The sequence below is a fragment of the Myotis brandtii genome, unplaced genomic scaffold, assembly GCF_000412655.1.
Source record: "Myotis brandtii unplaced genomic scaffold, ASM41265v1 scaffold237, whole genome shotgun sequence".
Classification (NCBI taxonomy): domain Eukaryota; kingdom Metazoa; phylum Chordata; class Mammalia; order Chiroptera; family Vespertilionidae; genus Myotis; species Myotis brandtii.
This window is the reverse complement of record NW_005358943.1, coordinates 4,375,235-4,400,897: the sequence shown is the minus strand read 5'-3', so window position 1 is coordinate 4,400,897 and position 25,663 is coordinate 4,375,235. Positions and strand designations below refer to the sequence as shown.

At 39.9% G+C, this 25,663-nt stretch overlaps 1 protein-coding gene across 3 annotated transcripts in view; it reads left to right on the top strand.

Moving 5' to 3' along the window:
- Window positions 1-25,663, top strand: part of ATF7IP (activating transcription factor 7 interacting protein) — a 122,470-nt gene that overhangs the window by 53,229 nt on the left and 43,578 nt on the right. For 2 of the 3 annotated variants that reach the window (XM_014540188.1, XM_014540190.1), the window contains 4 exons: window positions 7,851-9,502; window positions 16,564-16,653; window positions 18,525-18,670; window positions 20,044-20,181. In XM_014540188.1, the coding sequence (XP_014395674.1) occupies window positions 7,858-9,502; window positions 16,564-16,653; window positions 18,525-18,670; window positions 20,044-20,181 (2,019 nt within the window). In that variant the 5' untranslated portion in view covers window positions 7,851-7,857. Of the gene's footprint in view, window positions 1-7,850; window positions 9,503-16,563; window positions 16,654-18,524; window positions 18,671-20,043; window positions 20,182-25,663 lie in introns of those variants that run through there. The other variant, XM_014540189.1, reaches the window with a different exon arrangement.

The window sequence follows — 25,663 nt, the reverse complement described above, 5'->3', positions numbered from 1 at the left end:
AAATTAAATAGAAGAAATATTTCTCTATAATAGAAGTGTCAGAAAATTACTAAAGTGCATATGAAAATAATATATAAATTGGTTAATAAATAAACAATAGCAACATGATATAACAACAACAAAGACATGATATAAAAACAAAAACATGATGTAAAAACAACATTGATAAAAACAATGACTGATAAATTGATTAAACTTATTCTAATATCTCCCTGTATATGATATTAAGAGTAAAAACACTTTCAGAGCGCTTGACTAATTTCCCTTGTGATGAAGTATTTACAACTTTAACTTTAATCTCAACAAAAACAATTAAATTCATGATTGACAATGACAGATCGAAACACACGTGTGCGATTGGTACAAGTGAGAGCTTTATATGTATTGTGCATGCACGAGTCAGTGTTTATTTTTAAATTGCCAGTGCGTGTCATATGTAGTGGATGGTCAGACGGATGCACCATCAGTCACTTAGCCTTTTATATATACAGACTAGAGGCCCAGTGTATGAAATTTGTACACGGGTATGGTCCCTAGGCCTGGCCCACGATTGAAGCGCGAGCATCTGGCATGGAAGGGCAGGTCTCAGCTGACCTCTGGGCCGTGGGCAGCACCTGGGTCTCCGGGCCCACACGTGCTCCCCTCCGCCTGAGTCACAGCGCCCGAGTCCCCACGCAGAGATGCGGTGAGTGGGGTCGGACACCATGGGCTGGGGTGCAGTGTGGGCTTCTGGGCCACCCAGCAGCACTGCGTGGAAACTGGGCAGGCAGCATACTCTCTTCAGGCCAGCCTCGCAGACTAACTCCTGCATGAACCCATGGGGAGCCCGACCAGCCCCTGTGGTCCCGGCGGCTGTGGCCTGGCTCACTCAGAAGATGCTGTGTGGGGGCGGGCTCCTCGTGGGTGCCCAGCACCTGAGCCATAAAACTTCCCTGTGGGCATGAGCCCTGGTATCCTGGGGAAGGGTAGCAGGGGGAGTGAGAGTGAGCTTGGCAGACATCCCTCATTCTCACCACACCTCCATCCCTGTCACCCCCGCCCCCAGGTAGCTGGCGAGAGGTCACAGCCCCCTGCTCGGGCACTACAGGAGGTTGGTCATTGCCACCCACCCCCAGTTCCCCATCCCAGCCAGGGGCTCAGCACCGATTGGGCGATCAGGGCCTGCCAGCCACTGGTTGCCATCTGTGGGTCGATCAGCTCCCTCATTGCTTGGGAGCCAGGCGGCAGCCCCGCCACCACTGCCACTGCTGGTCGCCGTCTGTGGGGTGATTTGGCCCCCGCTCGCACCCACCTTGGCCTGGCGCCGCCTGCTCACCTGCTCCATCATCCTGCCGTGGTCCTACTCTCATCGGGGCCCATTGGGGCCAGTAGTGCCTCCACTGCCGCCCGCTGCCAGCATCACATTGCTGACGCATGCCATGTTCCACGTCGCCCCTGGTGGTCAGCGCACGTCGTAGTGAGCGGTCGAACTCCTGGTTGAACAATTTGCATATTAGGCTTTTATTATATAGGACTAGAGGCCTGGTGCACTCGAGGGGGTCCCTCAGCCTGGCCTGTGCCCTCTCGCAATCTGGGACCCCTCGGGAAATGTCCACCTGCTGGCTTAGGCCCGCTCCCCGGGGGATCGGGCCTAAGCTGGCAGTCAGACATCCCTCTGGCAGCCCAGGAGCCCTCGGGGGATGTCCACTTGCCAGCGGGGAACAGGCCTAAGCTGCAGTCGGACATCCTTAGCGCTGCTGAGGAGGTGGGAGAGGCTCCCGCCATCACTGCTGTGCTGGCAGCCGTCAGCCTGGTTTTTGGCTGAGCAGAGCTCCCCCTGTGGGAGCGCACTGACCACCAGGGGGCAGCTCCTGCATTGAGCGTCTGCTCCCTGGTGGTCAATGTGTGTCATAGTAACCAGTCATTCCCAGTCTTTCTGCTGTTAGGGTCAATTTGCATATTACCCTTTTATTATATGCCTGGTGCATGGGTGGAGGCCGGCTGGTTTTCCCTGAAGGGTGTCCCGGATCAGGGTGGGGGTCCCACTGGGGTGCCTGGCCAGCGTGGGTGAGGGACTGAGGGCCGTTTTCAGACTGGCAACACCCCCTTCAGGGAGGGGCGTCCTTCTGGGGTACCTGGCCAGCCTGGGTGAGTGGCTGATGGCTGTTTGCAGGCTTGTCAAACCCCCCAGCAGGGAACCTCACTTGAGGGTGTTGTGGCCAGCCTGGGTGAGGGGCTGGTGGCTGTTTGCAGGCTAGCCAAGACCCCCAGCAGGGACCCTCACCCCATGAGGGTGTGTCCAGCCTGGGTGAGGGGCTGATGGCTGTTTTCAGGCTGGCCACAGCCCCCAGCCACCCAAGCTCCCAGTGGAGGCTGGCTGGAAGCAGGTGTCTGGGATTTATTTATCTTCTATCATTGAAACTTCGTTGCCTTTAGCAGAGGCCACAGCCAGCCAGGGCAGGCGGGAAACTTGGCTTCCTCCATCGCCGGGGCAACCAAGCCTCCTGCTTGCTTCAGCTCCTTGGCTGCCAGCCGCCATCTTGGTTGGGTTAATTTGCATATAGTCGCTCTGATCGACTGGTGGGCGTGGCTTGGGGGGTGTAGTGAAGGTATGGTCAATTTGCATGTTTCTCTTTTATTAGTGTAGATAGTTTTCATTTCTCTGGTGACTAATGATGTTAAGCCTTTTTTAATATTCCTTATTCTCTATTGCCTTACTGGCTATTTGAGTATCTTTTAGAGCAATGTTGAGTCCTTTGCCCATTTAAACATTTTTGTTGTTATTCAGCTGTAACAGCATTTTATATTTTCTAGATGCAAGTTATCATATCAAATGCATTATTTGCAAATATATGATTTGCAGATATTTCCCTCTATTGTATAAGTTGCTTTTTCACTTTCTTAATGGCAGTCTCTTACTGCTATATTTTTAGTTCTGTTAATCTAGATATGCTTGGTTGTAAATACAATCTATGTGTTTCTTGAATTTCCCTCCATTGTTTCTTATCTCTATACCTCTTTCCCATTCCCCTATTGTTTTCACTCTCTTACAGTTTTCTTTTTCTTTCTCCGTCTAATTTTTTTACTTCCATCTACTTTCTTAAGCTTATATTTACCATCGGACTTTCTAAACCCATTAGCTTATTGAGAATGAAAACTAGAAGTTAGTCAACTTTTTTCTAATACTTCCAGTAATTGATCTTCTGTGGACTGTACCTGTTCTCAATGTTATAATACACAAATCTAATGAATATAAAAATTAATATGCAGCAAGGATTATTATGCTTTCTATAGATCATTATTTCAAAAGTACATGAAATGATGCTTGTAAGATCAATTTGTAGTGAGTCTATAATTAGGTAGTTTCTGTCGCAATTAAAAATAATTTATTGTTGAGAGTATTACGGATGTCTCCCATTGCCCTGCTCAACCTGGTTATGCCACAGGCCTCAACACCGGATTGTCTGTGTCCATAGGTAATGCATATACATTCTTTGGTTAATCTCCCCCGCCACCCACCCCGCCCCACCTCTTTCTCTCTGAGATTTGTCAGTCAGTTTCATGTTTCCATGCCTCTGGTTCTATTTTATTAATCAGTTTATTTTGTTAATTTGATTCCTTGTTCATCTATTTTGACTTTTAGATTAAATTGTTGATAGGTATGTTTTTACTGTTCATATTTTTGTTCTTGTTCTTCTTTCTCCTCTTCGTAAAGAATACCCTTCAACATTTCATGAATTACTAGTTTGGTGATGATGAACCCTTTAGCTTTTTCTTGTCTGTGAAGTTCTTTATCTGACTTATAATTCTAAATAATAGATTTGCTGGGTAGAGAAATCTTGATTGTAGGTCCTTGCTTTTCATCATGTGAATATTTCTTGTCACACCTTTCTGGCCTCCAAGTTTCTATTGAGAATTCAGCTGACATTCATATGGGTGCTGTCTTATAGGTAACTGACTGCATTTCTCTTGCTGTTTGAGATTGAATCTCTTTAGGATTTTCTCTTTTTATTTAACCTTTGGCATTTTAATTATGATGTTTCTTTGTGTGGTCCTCTTTGGGTTCCTCTTGTTTGGGACTCTGTGCTTCCTGGACTTGTAAGTCTATTTCTTTCACCAGGTAGGGGAAGTTTTCTGTCATCATTTCTTCAAATAAGTTTTCAATATCTTGCTATCTCTCTTCTCCTTCTGGCATCACTATAATGCGAATTTTGGTATGTTTAAAGTTGTCCCAGAGGCTCCTTACACTATCTTCATATTTTTGGATTCTTTTTTTTTCTTATTGCTTTTCTGATTGGGTGTTTTTTGCTTCCTCATATTTCAAATCGCTGACTTGATTCTTGGCATCCTCTACTGTTGAATCCCTGTACATTATTTTCCCCCATAACTCCCCTCCTCCCAGTTCCCACCCCACCCTCCGCCCTCACTCCCCACCCACTGTCCTCATCCATAGGTGCACGATTTTTGTCCAGTTTCTTCCCGCATCTCCCATTCCCCTTTCCCCCCCAAGAATAGTCAGTCCATTCCCTTTCTATGTCCCTGATTCATTATAATCACCAGTTCATTCTGTACATCAGATTATTTATTCACTTGGTTCTTAGATTCACTTGTTGATAGATGCATGTTTGTTGTTCACAATTTGTATCTTTACCTTTTTCTTCTTCCTCTTCTTAAAGGATACCTTTCAGCATTTCGTATAATACTGGTTTAGTGGTGATGAACTCCTTTAGCTTTTCCTTATCTGTGAAGCTCTTTATCTGACCTTCAATTCTGAATGATAGCTTTGCTGGATAAAGTATTCTTGGTTGTAGGTTCTTGGTATTCAGCACTTTGAATATTTCTTGCCATTCCCTTCTGGCCTGCCAAGTTTCTGTTGAGAAATCAGCTGACAGTCGTATGGGTATTCCCTTGTAGGTAATTGAGTCTCTTTCTCTTGCTGCTTTTAAGATTCTCTCTTTGTCTTTTGCTCTTGGCATTTTAATTATGATGTGTCTTGGTGTGGTCCTCTTTGGATTCCTTTTGTTTGGGGTTCTCTGCGCTTCTTGGACCTGTAAGTCCATTTCTTTCACCAGGTGGGGGAAGTTTTCTGCCATTATTTCTTCAAATAGGTTTTCAATATCTTGCTGTCTCTCATCTTCTGGCACCCCTATTATTCTGATGTTGGTACGCTTGAAGCTGTCCCAGAGGCTCCTTACACTATCTTCGTATTTTCGGATTCTTTTTTCATTTTGCTTTTCCGGTTGGGTGTTTTTTGCTTCTTCGCATTTCAAATCTTTGACTTGATTCTTGCGCTCCTCTGGTCTGCTATTGGGTGTCTGTATAATATTCTTTATTTCAGTCCGTGTATGCTTAATTTCTAGTTGGTTCTTTATCATAGCATCGAGGGTCTCATTAGTTTTCGTGACTCTCTCCTCAAGTTTATTGACAGCTTCTAGCACATTTTTGCAAGCCCTCAAAATTGCGATTTTTAGCTCTATATCCTCCATTTCTGTCATGTTTTTTTGTCTCCGCATTTTTTATGCTTTCTTGGTGCACCCCCTAGTGGTCTTTGTGCGCAGTCTTGTTCTAGTTGAGCCTTGATTGTTGTAGTTAATACTAGAGGGATTTGACCACCAGGCCGACTGGCTGTGTGAATCAGCTGTGTCTGCCGCGGAAAACTTCTGTCCTCTGGGGAGGTGCTAATCTAGCCTTTGCCTGAGGCGATCTGGCAAATGGCTCTGCGCAGGGCTTGGGCGGGGCGGGATCAACAGGGCAGGGCGGGCGGAGGGAGCCGTTATGGTGCCCTCAGTCCTGTTCCCAGAGGCTCTGCTTCTCAGAACCCCCGGAACCGCTGCAAACCTCGGAGGGAAAGCTGCCTTCCAACTGATGCCAGACACTCCCGCTTCTCCCGTTTGGGTCCGAGTCCCCAGCGATTCGCCCGTATCTGGAGCTCAGAGTCTGAGACTCCCCCCTGACCGAAAACGACAACCGCGCTCTCAGCCACCAGCCCGCTTTGCGCGCGCACCTCCGCACCTGAGTTTTTTCCACACTGCGCCTCCTCTGAGCCTCGGTGTGCTGTTATTTTTCCTTCTAGTTGAAGAGTCTCTCCTCAGCCAGCCTTCCTGTGGTTCTGGGTGATGTCCGTTCCGTCTTTTAGTTGTATTTTTGAAGTGGTTGTTTGCGGCAGCAGTCTCCGGTGTTTACCTATGCCGCCATCTTCTGTACATTATTCTTTATATGCTCAATTAAATACTATGCTCAGTTAGTATATGCTCAATTCCTGACTGATCCTTTTTCATGTCTTTGACGTTCTCATGAAGATCCTTGAGCATCCTTATAAGCATTGTTTTGAACTCTGTATCTAGTAGTTTGCTTGCTTCCATTTCATTTAGTTCTTTTTCTGGAGATTTCTTCTGTTCTTTCATTTATAACATAGTTAGTTCTTTGTCTCCACATTTTAGCTGCTTCCCTATGTTTGTTTCTCTAGATTAGGTAGAGCTGCTATGTCTAATGGAATTGGTTGTGCGTCCTTTTAAAGTAGGTTTCCTATAGGACCCAGTGGCTCAGCCTCCCCAGTCACTTGAGCTGGGTACTCTCAGTGTGCCCCTGTGTGGGCTGTGTGCATAGTCTTGTTGTAGTTGAGCCTTGATTGCTGTTGGCATCACTGGGAGGAGTTGACCTCCAGGCCAATTGGCTGTGAGGACCAGCTGCGACTACAGCTGAAGAGCTGTTGTGTATGGGACACCCCTATGGAGCAGGACTTGCGTTAGTGGGGCTTTGGTGCTCATTGATTCTGCCTCTTGAGTTTGTTGCTCATGGATGTTTAGAGTTATAATCTGGTGAAATCTGAAGCTGTCTACCAGGACCTCCAGGGAGTTGCAAAATTAGCCACTGCCTAGGGCCACCTGTCAGGAACTGCAGAGTGATCTGCCAATGGCTGCTACTTGTGGTGGGCTTGGAAGTACCCAGGCAAGGCCAAGCTGTGAAGCAAGGGAAGCTGCTGCTAGTGTTGGTCTTAGGCTTCTTATTGATAGGTCAGTGGCACGCTGATGTCTGCTGCTGCTTATTTGAGAGGTTTTAGCTAAGTTTGATGCCTGAGCCAGGACAGGCCACTCATATGGAAAAGCCTCTGTAAACAACTTGAGTGAGGCTGCAAATGTGGTGGTGTGGGGTCTCAGGGAATTACCAGGGTGGAGTGAACAGTGTGAGCCTGTCTGATGGAAACTCAGATATGACTGCCAGTCAACTCTGTGATGAAGGAGGTCTCAGTGTAGGAACAGTGACCCTGCAAGAACCCCTGTTTGGCAGAAAACTGCCCCCAAGTTGTTGCTCCTATGCCAGACAATCCATTTCCTCCCCACTTTTCTCTGGATCCCCTCAAGCCTTTATGCTAGTGCTGGTCCTCAGAGGTAGTGAGTCCGAGTAAGTCCATCTGCCAGCCCTTTAAGAGGAACTGTCTGGGTCTCCAGCAGCCTCCATGTTATGCAGCCACATTCCCTGCTGGTCTTTATAGCCCAAAGTTACGAAGACTTCTCTTTCTAGCCCTGCAACCCTGGGTTGGGATCTGGTGTGGGGCTGGGACCCCTTACTCCTCACAGGAGACCTCCACTGTTTAGATATCTCTCCGATGACAAAAATGTCACATGTGGGTGTTTGACCAGCCCGGTCCATACCTCCGCCTCTCCTACCAATCTCAGTGTACATTCTTCTTTACTTCTCTAGTTGTAGGACTTCCATTCAGCCAGATTTCAGGTGGTTCTGAATGATGGCGATTCTGTATTTTAGTTGTAATTTTGATGTGGTTGTGGGAGGCGGTGAGTATTGGCGTTTACCTATGCCATCTTGGTTCTCGTTTCAATTATTAAACTTTGTCTCTCTCTTTCTTTTTAAAGATTCAAAATGGATAGTATAGAAGAACCTCAGAAAAAAGTCTTTAAGGCTCGAAAAACAATGAGAGTGAGTGATCGTCAACAACTGGATGCAGTGTACAAGGTCAAAGAAGAATTGTTGAAAACTGATGTCAAGCTGTTAAATGGCAATCATGAAAATGGAGATGTGGACCCAACCTCACCTTTGGAGAATATGGATTATATTAATGACAAGGATGAGGTGAATGGCCTTGAAGAACTTTGTTTTAATCCTGAGAAAAGTAAATCAGAATGGAAAGAAACACCTTGTATCTTAAATGTTAATGTAAAAAACAATTCAGATGATGATTTAAAGCATGAATCTTTGTCTCCTAGTAGTAAAACTCCTGAACTAAACTCTAAAGTGACCACTGAACCAGCTCCTGGTGATCCACCTTCAGGTGATTTGGCTACTGGAGATCTGCCAGCCTCTGGAGATACGGCCTCTGAAGTATTAACCTCTGGTGATCCCACCTCTAGTGATCCCACCTCTGGTGATGCCACTTCTGGTATTCCAACCTCTGATGAGCCTGCCTCTAGTGATCCCGCCTCTGGTGATCCGGCCTCTGCTGAACCCGTCTCGGATGAGCGGGTCTCTACTGAAAACTCAGATATGGCTGCCAGTCAACACTCCAGTGAGCTGATCGCTGGTGAACTGATGTCTGGGGAGCCAGTCTCTGTTGAACTGGTCTCCAGTGAACCAGTCCCTGGTGAACTGGTCTCCAGTGAACCAGTCTCCAGTGATCCAGTCTCTGAGAATTCAGCTTCTGATGATCTGGCCTCTGGAACACGGGCCTCTGATGATGCAGCTTCTGGTGATCTGGCTTCTGGTGGTCCAGCCTGCGGTGATCTGACCTCTGGTGATCAGATCTCTGGTGATCTGGCCTCTGGTGATCTGATCTCTGATGAACCAATTGCTGATAAACCAACTTCTGAATCAGCCTTTGATTCCACTTTTGAATCGAGTTCTGTACCAGTTTGTGTGCCAGTTCCTGACACTGACAATACAGAACCTAGTAGCAATAAAGGTGATGATTTTCTTGAACAAAATGGGGATGATGAAAAGTTAGATGAAATTTTCTCATTTGATGAGAGTAAAAAAGCTGATGGTAATATTGATGCTGCTGAAGAAACTCTAGAAGCAGTTGATACAATTGTTTGTTCTGCTCCACCTCCTGAAAATGAAAAAGTAGAGGAAGATGCTGTCACAGAACCTGTTCTTGGAGAGCAGGATATATCTAGCAGTATGGACATTGACCAAAGTGAAAAGAATGAAGGTGAAAATTCTGCAGACCTTGCAGAATCCATTAGTGAAAATGTTATAAAAGATGACAAAAATGAGAATATATTAGAAAGTACAGATTCTATGGAGACAGATGAAATTATTCCTATTTTGGAAAAGCTTGCACCTGCTGAAGATGAACTTACTTGCTTTTCTAAATCTTGTCTTCTTCCAATTGATGAAACAAATCCGGATTTGGAAGACAAGATGGAAGGTTCTTTTGGTTCACCATCTAAACAAGAAAGTAGTGAGAGTTTGCCAAAAGAAGCCTTTTTGGTTCTCTCTGATGAAGAGGATATTTCAGGTGAAAAAGATGAGTCTGAAGCTATGTCACAAAATGAGCCATGCTCTCCAGGTTAGCATATTACTTACATTAATTTTTTGATTAGCTTTAATAAACTTAAATAAAACATTCTTATGAAGACATATTTCTTTTAGTTGCAGAGAAAGTTGAGAATGATGATGGCTAGAATGATCTTTAACTTGATAGATTCTTAACTTCACAGAATTCAGAATTACAAAGTATCCACTTTGAATGGCATTGTGTGAAGCGCTAAGGGAGCTAAAGAAGAAAATATGCACCTTGCCCTTAAGGCAGTGGTTCTCAACCTTCCTAACGCCGAGACCCTTTAATACAGTTCCTCATGTTGTGGTGAACCCCAACCATAAAATTATTTTCGTTGCTACTTCATAACTGTAATTTTGCTACTGTTATGAATCGTAATGTAAATATCTGATATGCAGGATGTATTTTCATTGTTACAAATTGAACATAATTAAAGCATAGTGATTAATCACAAAAACAATATGTAATTATATATGTATTTTCCAATGGTCTTAGGCGACCCCCAAAGCGGTCGCGACCCACAGGTTGAGAACCGCTGCCTTAAAGTATTTATGTTTAGGAAGAGAGAGAAAATAACACTATGAGACAACAATTTCAAGTCAGTGCATACTTGATCAAAGTCCTAGGAATTGTTCTTGCTATCACTTAGCAACCAAATAACTTAGAATACAAAAACCTACTAGCTTATTTGCTTCAAGTGTTACAAATCACATTTTACAATTAATTTTCCCATTAACATCTGATTTCTTTTAATATTCTTTGGGGAATGACACCATCATTGCTGGAAGTTTTCAGAAACCTTGAAACCTGGTTATCTATTTGATGAAGACCTCATCCATTTGTTTCCACAGCCCTCTTGATTTTACCCAATCTTCTTTCTTCCCTCTCATCTTTTGAATGATCTCTATAACCTAAATCTCTAGAACAGTGGTTCTCAATCTTGGCTGCACATTAGAATCACCTGGGAATCTTTTTAAAATCCTGATTTCTGGGCCTCATCCTCCAGAAATTCTGTTTCTTTGTTATGGGGTGAGGCCACAACATTAGTAACAAAGAAACAGAATTTCCGGAGGATGAGGCCCAGAAATCAGGATTTTAAAAAGATTCCCAGGTGATTCTCATGTGCAGCCAAGGTTAAGAACCACTGCGAAAGGAGAGATGAGAAAAATCCCACTTGCTTTTGTGGTCAAACTCAAATATTCATATATGAAACTTTCTTAGTTCCTTTCAGAAGTTGCTCCCTTTGTGTTCTCTTGCATTCTGTTAGTGTGCTCTTTAAAATGTTTAAATGACTTTTATTAATACCTGCCCAAGGCTGTTAGAGCAGTGGTTCTCAACCTTCCTAATGCCGCGATCCTTTAATACAGTTCCTCATGTTGTGGTGACCCCCAATTTCATTGTTACAAATTGAATATAATTAAAGCATAGTGATTAATCACAAAAACAATATGTAATTATATATGTGTTTTCCGATGGTCTTAGGTGACCCCTGTGAAAGGGTCGTTCGATCCCCAAAGGGGTCTTGACCCACAGGTTGAGAACCACTGTGTTAGAGCTTTCTGAGAGGAGTGACTTTATAGTATGAAACACAGCCTCTGGGTCCTAGTTTGTTCAAAGAATGAAAACATGAGGCAGAACTCAGAGACACAGAAGATTCCTCTCTCCCACCCAATATATTTTATCAGGTTTTGGAGGTAGAGATTTTTTATTATTAAATGATGACTTTATTTCTAAAGAGCATTTATTCATAAAGAGCCAGGCTCTTTATGATTCTGGGAATTTAAAGATAAAATTTAGTATTTTCCCTCAGGTTGTAGACAATAATTAAAACACAGGGCATTAAATACAAGGCTATGAATACAGTAATTATGTTAAATTGGTATTCTGGGTTTTTACAGGAGAATATAAGATGTATTCAGGAAAATACTTGCCTTTCACTATCTGTATAACAGGATTTTAAGGAAGATTATTCCTTTTTTTTGGCAGCTTTGTCCTTACTGCTCAGCCCAGAAACCTTGGAGCCATTTTTTCCCCTTCATATCCCATATCCAGTCCATCAGGATGTCCTGTTGGCTTTACCTTAAGAATAGATCTAGAATTCATCTTCACAGCTTTTATTCCTATGCTAAGCCCCTACCATCAAGTCAAAATACTTCTTGGGTTATAGTAAGGGCTCAGTAAATATTTGTGGAGTGAATGAATAATTAGTGCTATAAGAGATGTATATCAAGGAGGACCTTCATTCTAAGGCTAAAGCATTCTGATAGCGATATGCATACAAATTCTTTGGTTGATCTCTTCCCACCTCACCTTCCTTCTGAGATTCAACAGTCTGTTTCATGCTTCTATGTCTCTGGATCTATTTTGTTCAACAGTTTTTATTCATTAGATTCCACATATGAGTGCAATCTTGTGATACTTACCTTTCTCTGACTGGCTTATTTCGCTTAGCATAATACTCTCCAGGTCCCTCCATGCTGTCTCAAAGGCTCAGAGATTCTTCTTTTTTATAGCTGCATAGTATTCCATGTTATAAATGTACCACAGCTTTTTTATCTACTCATCTACTGATAGGTACTTGGGCTGTTTCAAGATCTTAGCTATTATAAATTATACTCCTATGAACATAGGGGTTCATACATTCTTTCTGATTGGCGGTTTGGGTTTCTTAGGTTGTATTCCTAGAAGTGGGATCACTGGGTCAAATGGCAGTTCCATATTTAATTTTTTGAGGGAACTCCATACTGTTTTCCATAATGGCTGCACCAGTCTGCATTCCTACCAGCAGTGTATTAGTGTTCCCTTTTCTCTACATCCTCTCCAGCACTTGTCATTTATTGATTTATTGATGGTAGCCATTCTGAGAGGAATGAGGTGATACCTCATTGTCATTTTAATTTGCACCTCTCTGATGATTAGTGATTTTGAGCATTTTTTCATGTCTCTTGGCCACCTGTATGTCTTCTTTAGAGAAATGTCTATTTAGGTCTTATGCCCACTTTTTAATTGTATTGCTTGTCTTCCCTTTGTTAAATTGTCTGAGTTCCTTATATGTTTTGGATATTAACCCTTTATCAGATGTATCACGCCAAATATGTTCTCCCATACAGTAGGCTCGCTTTGCTTTTTGTTGATGGTTTCTTTTGCTATGAAGAAGCTTTTTATTTTGATGTAGTCCCATTTGTTTATTTTCTCCTTAGTTTCCGTTGCCCCTAGATGTATCCTCAAATATATTGCTACAAGAGATGTCTGAGATTTTGGTGCCTATGGTTTCTTCTAGGATTTTTATGGTTTCACATTCAGTCTTTTATCCATTTTGATTTTTTTTCTTGTGTATGGTGTAAGTTGGTGATCTAGTTTAATTTTTTTGCATGTGTCTGTCCAATTTTCCCAACACCATTTATTGAAGAGACTATCTTGACTCCATTGTATGCTCTTGCCTCTTTTGTCTAATGTTGTTTTTTGAGGTCTCTGTTCTGTTCCACTGATCTCTTTGTTCTTATGTCAGTACCATCCTGTTTTAATTACAGTGGCTTTGTAGTATAACTTGATATCTGGTATTGTGATCCTCCCAACTTTCTTTTTCTTTCTCAAGATTGCTGCGGCTATTCAGAGTCTTTTTTGGTTCCATATAAACTTTTGGAATGTGTGTTCTAGATGTGAATTATGCCATTGGTAATTTAATAGGGATTACATTGAATCGATTGCTTTGGGTAGCAACATTTTAATGATGTTAATTCTACCAATCCATGAACATGGTATATTCTTCCACTTGTTTATATCTTCCTCTATGTCTTTTTTTCAATGTCCTGTAGTTTTCCGAGTACAAGTCTTTTACCTTGTTGGTTAAATTTATTCCTAAACTTATTAATTTTTTTGTTCCAATGGTAATTGGGATTGTTTGTTTAATTTCTCTTTCTGAGAATTCATTATTGGGGTATAAAAATGCCGTTGATTTCTGGGTGTTAATTTTGTATCCAGCTACATTGCCAAATTCATTTAAATCTAGGAGTTTTTTGGTGGAATCTTTAGGGTTTTCTATGTACAATATCATGTATCTGATATTGATATTGTATCATGAATAATGAGAGATTTACTTCCTCCTTTCCAATTTGGATGCCTTTTATTTCTTCTTGTCTGATCTCTGTGGCTAGCACTTCCAGCACTATGTTGAATAAGAGTGGTGAAAGTAGGCATCCCTGTCTTGTTCCTGTTCCTAGGGGAAATGGCTTTAGTTTTTGCCTATTGAGTATGATGTTGGTTGTAGGTTTGTCATATATGGCCTTTATTATGTTAAGATATGATCCCTCTATTTCCAGTTTGCTGAGAGTTTTAATCCTCACCCAAGGATATTTTCCCCATTGATTTTTATAGTGGGAGAAAGGGAGGGAGGAAGGGGAGGGAGAGAGGGAGGGAGAAATATCGATATGTGAGACACATAGATTGGTTGTCTCTCGAATGCCAACTGTGGGGTGGGGATTGAACCTGCAACCCAGGTATGTGCCATTAACTGTGAATCAAACCTGGGACCCTCCTGTCCGTGTGTTTACTCTCTAACCATTGTGAAGTACCAGCCAGGGCAGGCATTGCATGTTTTAAAAATTCTTGTAGTACACCAGTATGCTGCACCACACTGGTTGAAAATTGCAGGTCTAGTCTGATTGAAAGAATTCCACACTTAGAACTGTTTATTAAAACATGGCAGTTTGTAATGAGGCTATACTCAATACCAGAAGAATTACAGCAGAAACTATCTGTGAATGAAGGCAGTTTTAAGCATTCAGATGAGTTTCAGAAGTCTCAGGAACTGCTTTAAATTATATATAAAAATGTATGTACATGGGCCTTTGTTTATTATCCTGGGTTGAAGGAGGTGCACTCAGATTCTCTTGAGACTTTAGGAACAAAAAAATTAAAGAAATATAGGGCCTTACTCCTTTCTGTAGAATCTGTTAATACCATTATTCTTATCCAGAGTTCTTTAAATAAAACTAGAGTATAAATTTTAATTCTATGTGTCTATTCTAAAATCCTAATGAGTATTTTAAGGGGTGAGAATCCAGGCATATCTTCTAAGCATATATGGAAAATGGAAATTAGGTGATAGGAGGAGGTTTTGAGTAAAATGAAAGAATCTTAAGCTAAGCTTGATATACCTGTAAGACAAGAGGGAGCTAATATATGCATAAAAGAGGTAGACTAAACCAGGCCAATTGCCTCTGCTGTGTTCTAGATTATCTGGCTTGCCCTAATTGGAGCCATGGCTAATTTTGTTCTTTGGGTGATAAGATGATTTGCTCAACAAAGACTATAAACCTTCATTTCAAACAACCCAGTTTACCCGTGTGTCTGGAAACTGGGGACTAGGAAACTCAGGAGTCATCATTTTCAGTATTAAAATCAGAAATATTTGGAAAACTAAATACTACTGTATATAGAAAAAAATGCTTTGTAATGAGTTTGTAGCCACAAGGGAGCAAAATAAATTTTCATTTAATTGAAACTAGGATTGAGGCATGAGATTTTAAAAACATTTCTAATGAGCATAGGATGATAAATGGAAAGTTAATATTCTAATACTCATTTATTTTAAAGTTTAAAAATAGTTTTAATCTATATATATACTGTGCTAGCTTTTTTGTTTTATTTTGCTTTGTTTTACTATAGTCACATTTTACAACTTTATTGTTTTATTAGTGTGAAAATTGTATTTTTAAGAGCTTTAATAGGTTCATCAGTGATTCTGGTCTTTGCCTATTTTCGCTTAAAAGGTCTTTTAAGTTTTTTTAACTTGACTTTCTACCCACAGCGCTGTTGGGATGAAAACCCTGGTGTTTGCATAAGAAATGCCATATCAAAATTTTTATATAGTGCACCTTGTGATTGCTTATTTTATTTTGGTAGCAGAATATGATTAAACAGCATGCCTTATTGAAGCGACTGGAGAGCCAGTTGCAGTGATGTAAAGGGGGATAAAATGGAAGCCCAAACATATTTGTGATTTGTTCTTCTCTCCCATTTAATGATTGGTTAGTAGATGAGATATAGGTTGATTGGCCAAAGGCTATTTGTGGTACCTCTGGGATTTTGTTATAGCAGTGAAATTGTATAGACACTTTTAACAATATTTTTGGGTAGCACTCTTTAATTGTTGTATTTTAAATGCCTCTAGTGAAAACAACTTATCTGAACTTTACTTTCCTCATCTATATGATGACAAAAATACTGTGTATAGTGTAAACTTATACCGAGTATATGAAATAATATATGTTAAGCACCTAGCTTGGTTGTTGGGACTGGTATCAAAGTAGCTATTACTTTTAAGTAAAATGATCATTATTTTTAGGATAGCTTTTCCATTCCTCCTTTATGAACTGTCCCATAACCATTGAATAACAATGGTTCAACCTGTCTGGTCAAAATAATTAGGTGTTTTGGCAGTAGTTTGCCAGTGGTTTGTAATAGTCACAATCCCTTTTTTAGTTTTAGTAATTAAATGTAAGGAGTCAAATTGCTTTATGGTAGTTCTTAATATATTTTAGTAATCTGTGGCTGACAGTAAATTACTAAGTAGGAGTATTTATTTTAAAAAATCTGTACTATTAATTTTTGTCCATGTTAAGAGATTATTATGAATTTGTAGGAACACTTGAAAGTGGACTTGGTCATTCATTTCTACCAGTTCATGCTCCCCCCTTTTTTTTTTTTTTTTATAAATATATTTTATTGATTTTTTACAGAGAGGAAGGGAGAGAGATAGAGAGCTAGAAACATCAATGAGAGAGAAACATCGATCAGCCGCCTCCTGCACATCTCCTACTGGGGATGTGCCCGCAACCCAGGTACATGCCCTTGACCGGAATCAAACCTGGGACCTTTCAGTCCGCAGGCCGACGCTCTATCCACTGAGCCAAACGGGTTTCGGCCATGCTCCCTTTTAATTCCTAAAATTTCATATCTTGAGACTGATTTCATAAACAATTATTAACTGAATATTTATACCAAAAGTGTAAATTTTCTTGTGCTGCTATGAATTCTAATGGAAGTAATGTTTTCTGTTCTCTTTTTAGTTACAGAGGTACAAAATAATGAAAAGGACAGGAAACCAGAGGAAGAAGAGCAAGTAGTAATACATGAAGATGAAAGAACTTCTAAGAAAAGTAAGCATGTACAAAAAAACTGAACTGGTTTGAAAAATAATAAATCATTCATTCTAGTTTGAAGACTGTGGACTATACTTTCATGTCCCTGAGATGATTATAAAATTTTGCAATTTAAGTAAGCCACCGTTAAATCATTTTGTTGATGGCTAAGGATCTTTGAAAAGATTAATTATTTTATAAACTTGAGTGTTTTATTTTATTTATACTTTCTCTTGTTCCATAAGAAAGATTTAAGCTTAATATTTAGATACTATCTGAATATCTTGAGAGAAATTGTTTTAGATTTATGTTTAAAGCATGAGACTATAAGGATTTTTTCTGGGATGATATTAGTGAATGGAAGTATGTGTCTCAGTCTCCTTAAGGTTCTTAAACTTTGTGGGAAATGATGGGACTGAGTATTATTAAGTTTATAGGAAGATCATTGGACTACAAGTTAGGAAACCTGGATTCTGTAACTATCCCTTCATACTGCTCTCTATGTATGACTTAAAGTTACGATTATAAGTGAAGTCATGGCAGTGATGGTGAACCTATGACACGCGTGTCAGATGTGACACGCGAATTCATTTTTTTGGTTGATTTTTCTTTGTTAAATGGCATTTAAATATATAAAATAAATATCAAAAATATAAATCTTTGTTTTACTATGGTTGCAAATATCAAAAAATTTCTATATGTGACACGGCACCAGAGTTAAGTTAGGGTTTTTCAAAATGCTGACACGCCGAGCTCAGAAGGTTCGCCATCACTGTTATAGAGTATAACTGGATTTTAAAAATAGGCACAGATATGGATAGAGAATAAAGTGGAGACTGGTAGGTGTGGTCACATGAAGGCATTTGCCTTTAATAAGTGTAAAGATTTAATATTTTCACTTGATTTTTCAAAATCCTCACCCAAGATTATGTTTTCATTGATTTTTTTGAGAGAGTAAGGGATGTTGGGAGAGAGAAAAAGAAAGAGAAACATCAATGTGAGAGAGAAACATTGATAGCCTGCCTCCCATGCATACCCTGACAGAGGATTGAACCCGCAGCCTAAGCATGTGCCTTGACTGGGAATTGAACACACAACCTTTTGGTGTATGGGGTGACACTCCAACCAACTGAGCCACCTGGCCAGGGGTTCACTTTTTATGTATTGAAAAAGAAACCAGTTAAAATTTGCTTATGAGCTCATGAATATTAACACTATTTGAAATAGAAATTTTTTAAGTGAAGATCTTTGAATATTTATTCTTTACCAAATATACTTTTATAATTGTCATTAATTTTATTATTTTTATATATTTGAAATTCATTAGGATATGTTAAGAATGACTATTATTTTTTAAAAAAAGAATAACATTTATAATGTTATTTGCCTAAGGCTGATATTTAAGTAGGAGTTTTTTTCTAGATTTACTGAGGGAAATATTTACTGAGGAAGAAGAATTAAATAGTTAAAGCTGCACACAGTTGTTAAAAATCTGTGACAGAGACTGAATACTGTATGTTGTCAGAGGATTAGTGTTCACTATAATATTTAGCAATGGGAATCAGTATAAGATTATTTCTTCTCATTTCATAATCACATTTTTAAGTGATTCTCCATCTTAATAGGAAGATTTCAATGATAAGATATTCTGTATTTATAGTGTACCTTGCTTAGCCATTAGGAATTCTTTTTTAGCATATTGAAAATCATTTCAAGTTGAAAGCTAAAAGCTACCTGTCTATTTTTCTGATCTCAAAAGTAATTCATAAAATAATTGATTTATAATGCTATTGTGATAGCTAGAAATAATATTTTGCTTAGGATGGAGAATTGGCATTAAGTTATATAATAAAAAACACCTGACAGATCATTATGCTTTTTGTCCTCAGTTGAATTTTCCAGAAGAAAACGTTCTAAATCTGAGGACATGGACAATGTACAGTCCAAACGTCGTCGATACATGGAAGAAGAATATGAGGCAGAATTTCAAGTAAAGATTACAGCCAAAGGAGATATTAACCAGAAGCTGCAAAAGGTGTTATAGATTATAAATTTAAAATCATATTAAGTAAAAAGCACCACCATCTTTATTTTTCTAGGTCTTGAAAAATTTTTTTTGTATTTTACTGAAATATTCAGGTCACAGAAAAAGAGAACTTAAAGTGGTTGAGCTTATTATTTTTAATAATTTAATTTTAAAATTTCTCTTTTTAAAGCTACATAATTTATTTTAGATAGGGTAGTAATTATCAAATTGGAAGGGAGATTTGATGATGTCTTTTATTTACTTTAGTAACAAAATTGTTAGTTTTCAGATTTTATCTTTTCTGCTATATTGAACTTTATTATAATAGAAACATTAGTCTTATATGTTACTATTTTAATCTTTATAATAAGCTGGTTTCATGGTTATAAGTCCCTACATTCTAAATTTTTATTATGTACTTTAGACTTAGTATTAAAAATGGTAGAGATAAGGCTTTCCAAGGACTAGGGAGAGAGAGTAAAGTTCAGATTTTGACATCCCCCCAATCTGCTAAACTATACATAGAACTGAAAATATGCATTATTTAATATATTTTCAAAATGTTTACACCAATGTTTATGACAAATTCTTTTTTAAGAGAGGAATATGCAACTCAGGTGAAATTAATTTTTCAAGTTCTTATCAATTTAATGATAAAACTTATAAATAATCTAGTTTTTAGACCAGTATGCTTCCACTAAGATAAATATAAATATCCATACTAGGAAAAGGAATAGTGAGGCAGTAAGAAAAGTAGCTTTTTTCTTTCAGTTTTTTTTATTTGTCATATGAAGATAAATAATGTTTATTTAGTGTTTCTTATAGAGCTGTTAGAAATATGAAGATAGCTCTGTGAAAGAATTTTGAAAACTTTTATGTGTATTGAGAGTTTACTTCTCTTGAACAGTGTCATTCAAGTATGATTCATGGACATGTACCATGTTTCCTCTTTGTTATGGGTCCATAAAGAGATAAAAATGGAAATTATGAGTATGCATTTAGAAATGTTTTACAGGAATTTTATAGTGCACTATAAGTATCTCACAAAAATATCTGGAACAGATTAGAATTTAAAAATCTTGTTCTTTAATTTGTGTCCTTTAAATTATGATTGAGTGTATGGGACGAAAATAATAAAACTTCTATTTCAAATTATTTTTAAATTTCACCCTCTGAAAATTTTCTACTTTTTTCATATATTATTCTTTTTCAGTAGATATCATATATGTAGAAGTAGAGGATTTCAGCGCATCCATTGTGTTATGGATCCCAGCCTGTTTTTTTCATTAACGTAGTTTTACATAGTACTTAGGGATATTTACTGTTCAGTGCTTGCTGAAATGCCTTCTTTGCTTGTAACAAAGAAATATGTATTTATTTAGGTTGTACAGTGGTTGCTGGAAGAAAAATTGCGTGCACTACAGTGTGCTGTATTTGATAAGACTTTGGCAGAATTGAAAACACGAGTGGAAAAGATCGAATGTAATAAGAGGCATAAAACAGTTCTTACTGAACTACAGGTTTGTACACTGACTTGAATTGTATATGAATTTTTTTTGCATATGCATTTTATAACTTATTGTTTGTGATACATTTTTGAACTTGACAATAAAATATATCTAACTTCTAAATTTTAGAAGTAAGAGGAGCCTCTGTTAGTTTCCTAGGACTGCCATAAAAGTGGTGCCATTAACTGGGTGGCTTAAATAACAGAAACATATTGTTTCATAGTTCTGGAGGCTGAAAGTTGTAGATCAAGGTGTTGGCAGGACTGGTTCTTTCTGTGAGGTATGAGGAAGAATCTGTTCCATGTGTCTCTTCCGGTTTCTGATAGTTTGTTTACTGACAGTTATGAGTGTTCCTTGCCTTGCAAATGCATCACCCTGATCTCTAGCTTTATTTTCATGTGACTCTGTCTATACCTGTTTGTGTCTGTATCCAAATCTCCCCTTTTACAAGGATACATTGGATTGAGGACCACCCTTATTTCAGTATGACCTCATATAAACTAATTACCTCTGCATCTACCTATTTGCAAATAAGGTCACATTCTGAGATATTTGCGGTTTGGATGTAGTATATGAGATTTGAATATACACAGCTTAACCCATAATAGAGCCTCAGAAATTATATACTTAGTACTTCTTAAATAGTTTTTTAGTCACTGAAGAAAGGCTGCTATCTCACTTGTCATAAGTATCATAATCATAATAATAAAGGCCAGGGTCGTCACAACCAAAACGACCAAACGACCGTCACCATGAAATGCATGGAGCACCTCTCAGTCCCTCCCCTGCAGCCCACAGGCCCCCGATTACAGCAGAGGTGGTAGCGGGCGGGCGCAGGCCTGGTGAGGTGCACATGGGTGGGCGGGGCCATGCGATTTTGCACGCTGGGCCTCTCGTTAAGTAATATTTGTTGTAAGTTATTCCTTCAATATATTAATCCACTTTGCTAAACAAGGTCCAGTGTGTCTGAATCCCAACAGTGATTTCAGAGAGGAAGGAAAAGGGAGAGAGAGAGATAGAAACGTCAATGTTGAGGAGAATCATTGATTGGCTGCCTCCTGCATGCCCCACACTGGGGATCGAGCCTGCAACCCGGACATGTGCCCTGACCGGGAATCGAACCATAACCTCCTGGTTCATAGGTCAATGCTCAACCATTGAGCCATGCCAGCCGGGCTGTTCATAGCCTTTAAAAAAAGAATCACAGAGTACTTGCCAAAATAGGAATTCAATCTTAGACATATGATGGCAGATATTTAGAATTATAATTTAGAAAAAATTGTTTTTTTCCTAGATTAAAACAACAAAAAGACTGTTCTTTGATTTTTTTTTTTAAGAATAATAAATGACAATAGGTAAGCCCATGTTCAAAACTTTGGTTTTCGTTCTCTGCTAATAGTTTACTTTTTCAAGTGATAAAATTCTTTTTTTAAAAGTGTTTGAATACTATAGATGTATATGATATGAAAATGAAGTCCTTCTCTGTATATTCTCCCTCAAGGTCTGCTGATCCTACTTTGTAGAGGTAACCACTTTTATGTTGGTATTTATCCTTGTAGACATTCGCCTGTACATAGCAAACAAAAAGAAATTTAAAAAAATAATTTTTTAATTAGTTTTCATTTTTAAATAAAAATAGTATTATGTTACATACAAAACAATTCATAGAATATCTACTAGGTAGTCTGACTAAATTAAAAATGAAAGATTCTTGTATAAGTTGGGGTATAAAAAACATCTTTTTACATACCTTTCTTGAAAAAATTGCATGAAATATTTTAGTCACAGAAAGATAAATCCATATTAAGAATATAAAATCATTCTGTTCTATCCTTGGGTGTTAATAATCATAAATAACTAAGTCCTGAGGAAAATCTTCATTTTGGGAATCACAGGTGATTGTTTAGGCTTTGTGAGTGGGCTTAAATAAGTTGGAAGGTTTGGGGTCTCCTTTAGAAGTGACTACTTTCTGAAAGGAACTTTAAAAATAGATACCATTTTTTAAAGTGATGTATATATACTAGATAGAAGAAATTCTCTGGAGGAGCTTTTTATTAGGCCTCATGAATACATTCAGAAGCTTAGTTTATAATTTTTGAAAATATATTAGATATAAAATTGCAGTAGCAATAGTAGTAAAAGAATTGACTGCCCTGGCTGGGTGGGTCAGTTGGTTGGAGTTTCTTCTCATACACCAAAAGGGTTGATTCCTGGATTCCTTGTTTGATCCCTGGTCTGGGCACATACAGGAGGCAACTGATCGGTGTTTCTCTCTCACGTGTCTATCTGTCTGTCTGTCTCTCTCTCTCTCTCTCCCCCACTCCCACCCCCCTTCGTCTTCTCTCTCTAAAATCAATAAACATATCCTTGGCTGAAGATAAAAAATAAAAAATAAATTGAATATCACTTAGTAAAAGACTTAAAGGAAATATAAAGATTTTACATGTGGTAATGTGATAATTTTTTTAGTTTTTTTTCTTTCTGTTCTAATTTAAAATTTTCTGTGAATATGTATGTGGGCAAAATATGTGTTTAGTTAGTTTATGTAAGCAGTACAAATGATAAAATAATTTCACTAATATATTAATACTAGCAAGGTAAAATTTTTGTCAGATTATCCTATCTAATAAAAGACAAAAAGGGTAATTAACCGTACCTCCGCTACACTTTTCATGGGCTAATCAGGGCAATATGCAAATTAACTGCCAAGAAAGATGGCGGTAACCGCCAACAAAGATGGCGGTTAATTTGCATACGAGCAATGATGGGAGGCGAAAGGGGAATGAAGAAGAATGGTGACCGGCAACCCAGGCGGCAGGGAAGAGCTGGGGGGCGGGCAAAGGCGGCCTTTCCCCACCCCCCAGCCGGTGATTGCCATCGGAGAGCCGGGCGCAGGCCAGGCGGCAACCCCGGACTCCCGGAACCTCTTTAAAGGTTCTCTTAAAGCAGTTGGCGAGGGACCTCGGAGAGCCCCAGGGGGCCCTGGTGCCAGCAAAGCTGAGACCTGGGGTGGCTCTCTCCCAGGAAGGTCCAGGGAACAGCCACTGCAGCCCGCCCCCATCCCAGCGCAAGGCAGGGCATGCTGGGCCCTAGGACCCACCCCCTCCCACAGGCCCCTCGCTTGCCCATGCAGCCCTGGTCACGTCACTGGAGCATCTACAAGGCACAGAAAGCACCAGGGACGGCTGCTTGCCCCCACCTGCATTTGCAAAGACAAGGCCGGAGGGTGTGAGGGCCGGCTCACATCTCCTTCTCCCTCCTTTTGCTCCTTGTCTGGCTGCTCAGCTCGCCCAGCTTCTTATCCAGGCTCCTCTGCAGCTGGGCCCTCTTGGTGGGGTCCAGGGACCGATCCTTGGCCCCACTGCCGGCGTACAGCACTCCCTCCCGGCTGATTCTCTGCCGGACATGGGCGCGGGCCCGCTCCCCACAGCCATGGATCTCGGGCTGGCAGTGGCTTAGGCAGTAGTGGTGGCTGCAGTGTGGGCAGAGCTGGCCCAGAGTCATGATGCTGACCTGGCACTTGGCGAGGCCACAGGTGTTATCAGCCTTCATGGGGCCGAGACCAGGGTGTCGAAGTCTTCTGTGGAGGGCAGATCCAGAGCCGAGGGTCCTTTTGCATCTTTCTTCTTTTTCTTTTCTGGTAACTTCCGCAGCCCCGGGCCCGTGGCCCATGGGCCCTCCTTGGCTTGCTGCTCCTGCCTGCCCCTCTCCCTCTGCAGTTGCTCCAGGTGCACAGCCCTCAGGTCCATGTTGCTCGGCTCTCGCCCGGGGGGCTCCGTCTGCACGGGGCTGGAGGGCTCGGGATGGAGAGGAGCTTTGCTGTCAGTCCCTGCCGGGACGGGTGGGAAGGTGGGACTGGTGGAGCCGATTTTTTTTTTCTTTCTTTTTTTTTTGGCCATGTGCACATAGCTTTAATTCTTAAATAATTTATACCTCTCTGAAAAAAAATGAAACTCTGCCGCCCTGTGATCGCCATGGCGATCGGAGGGCGGGAGAGCCAGGGCGCAGGCCAGGTGGCACCCGGGCACCCCAGCACCTGACATGCAAAGGTCGGGGATGAAATGACTTTTCCCAACCACATCTGCAAATATCCTGTGGAAGGCATCACTGAAGAGTTCACAACTCTCTTACTTGGCAAGGAAGAAAAAAGTTGGCAATGGAAACAATCCCTTACATCAAAGTTAAGGTCCCTCTGGGTAAAAAGAATATTTCCAACGTAAAGGAGGGAGCAGGCAAAAATAATAGGTTCTCATGACTCCCACTGAAGATTAAGCATATGACAGAGTCAAAACGAACATACAAATTAAAACAGACAGTGGACATTCAAATGACCTGAATCAACTGTCACTATTTCTCCCAATAGCAGCAATGATTATGTGATAATATAGTTTAACAGACATACAAAACAAGTCACATGATAAGAGAGGTTTGGCTTCTAAAGTAAATTGAATATGTTCTTTTAAAATTCTAATGTCCTTCCCTCTGACTATAATTCTTAATTTTTCAATCAGAAAATTACCCCAGGTGATCCAGTAACATGTAGAACTCCAGTAACCTAACTTATTTAAAAAAACAAACATCCCAACCATTTTTAAAATATTTAAATTGATATTTTAGGGTTAAAATTATAGAAGATTTTAGACCCAAATATATTTTCTGAATAGAAAATATTTCAGTTTTTGATTTAAAAAAAACATTAAAAAATATGTAAGTGATACATTTTCCCAAGGAACTCTGAATTAGTACCTTTCCCTCTAACTTTCTTCAAATTGAGAAAATCTATGGAGTTCCCTATACTGCACAAGCTTTAATGAAAGAAAATAAGACTTTCTAAGAGCATCAAATACATGTTTTCTTATTTACAAACATATACACTCTTCTCTCTCTCTCTTTAAAATATGCTCTCTTTAAAATATATTCTTACTGATTCAGAGAGGAAGGGAGAGGGAGAGAGATAGAAACATCAATGATGAGAGAGAATCATTGATCGGCTGCCTCCTACACACCCCGTACTGGGGATCAAGCCCACAACCCAGGCATGTGGCCTGACCTGGAATCAAACTGTGAATTCCTGGTTCATAGTTCGATGCTAAACCACTGAGTCACACCCGCCGGGCTCAATTCTTATTTATAAATTCATTCCAAGGACATATACAGCTTGAAAAGCTCTGGAAGCAGTTTCAAAAAAAAAAAAAACTAGCTTTTAAGTAACAAGAAAACAGTTATAGAAGAAAGTTTAAATTAAAAGAAAAAAATTGTTTTAATTTATTCAAGAGTGGGAACATCCTCCATGAAAATGTGTACCTTGACTGTGGATGGCTGGGTGGCCTTATCACACCTTAGGAATTCAAATGCTTTTTACAATGAAGAGAAAGAGAGTTTCATCTCATTTCTTTCCCAGGGTAGATGTCTGTCAACAGAAGGTGGACATCAATAAAAGGAGGGGCTTGCACAATCAATCCAGAAAGTCAGCAATCTATGAATAATCCAGAAC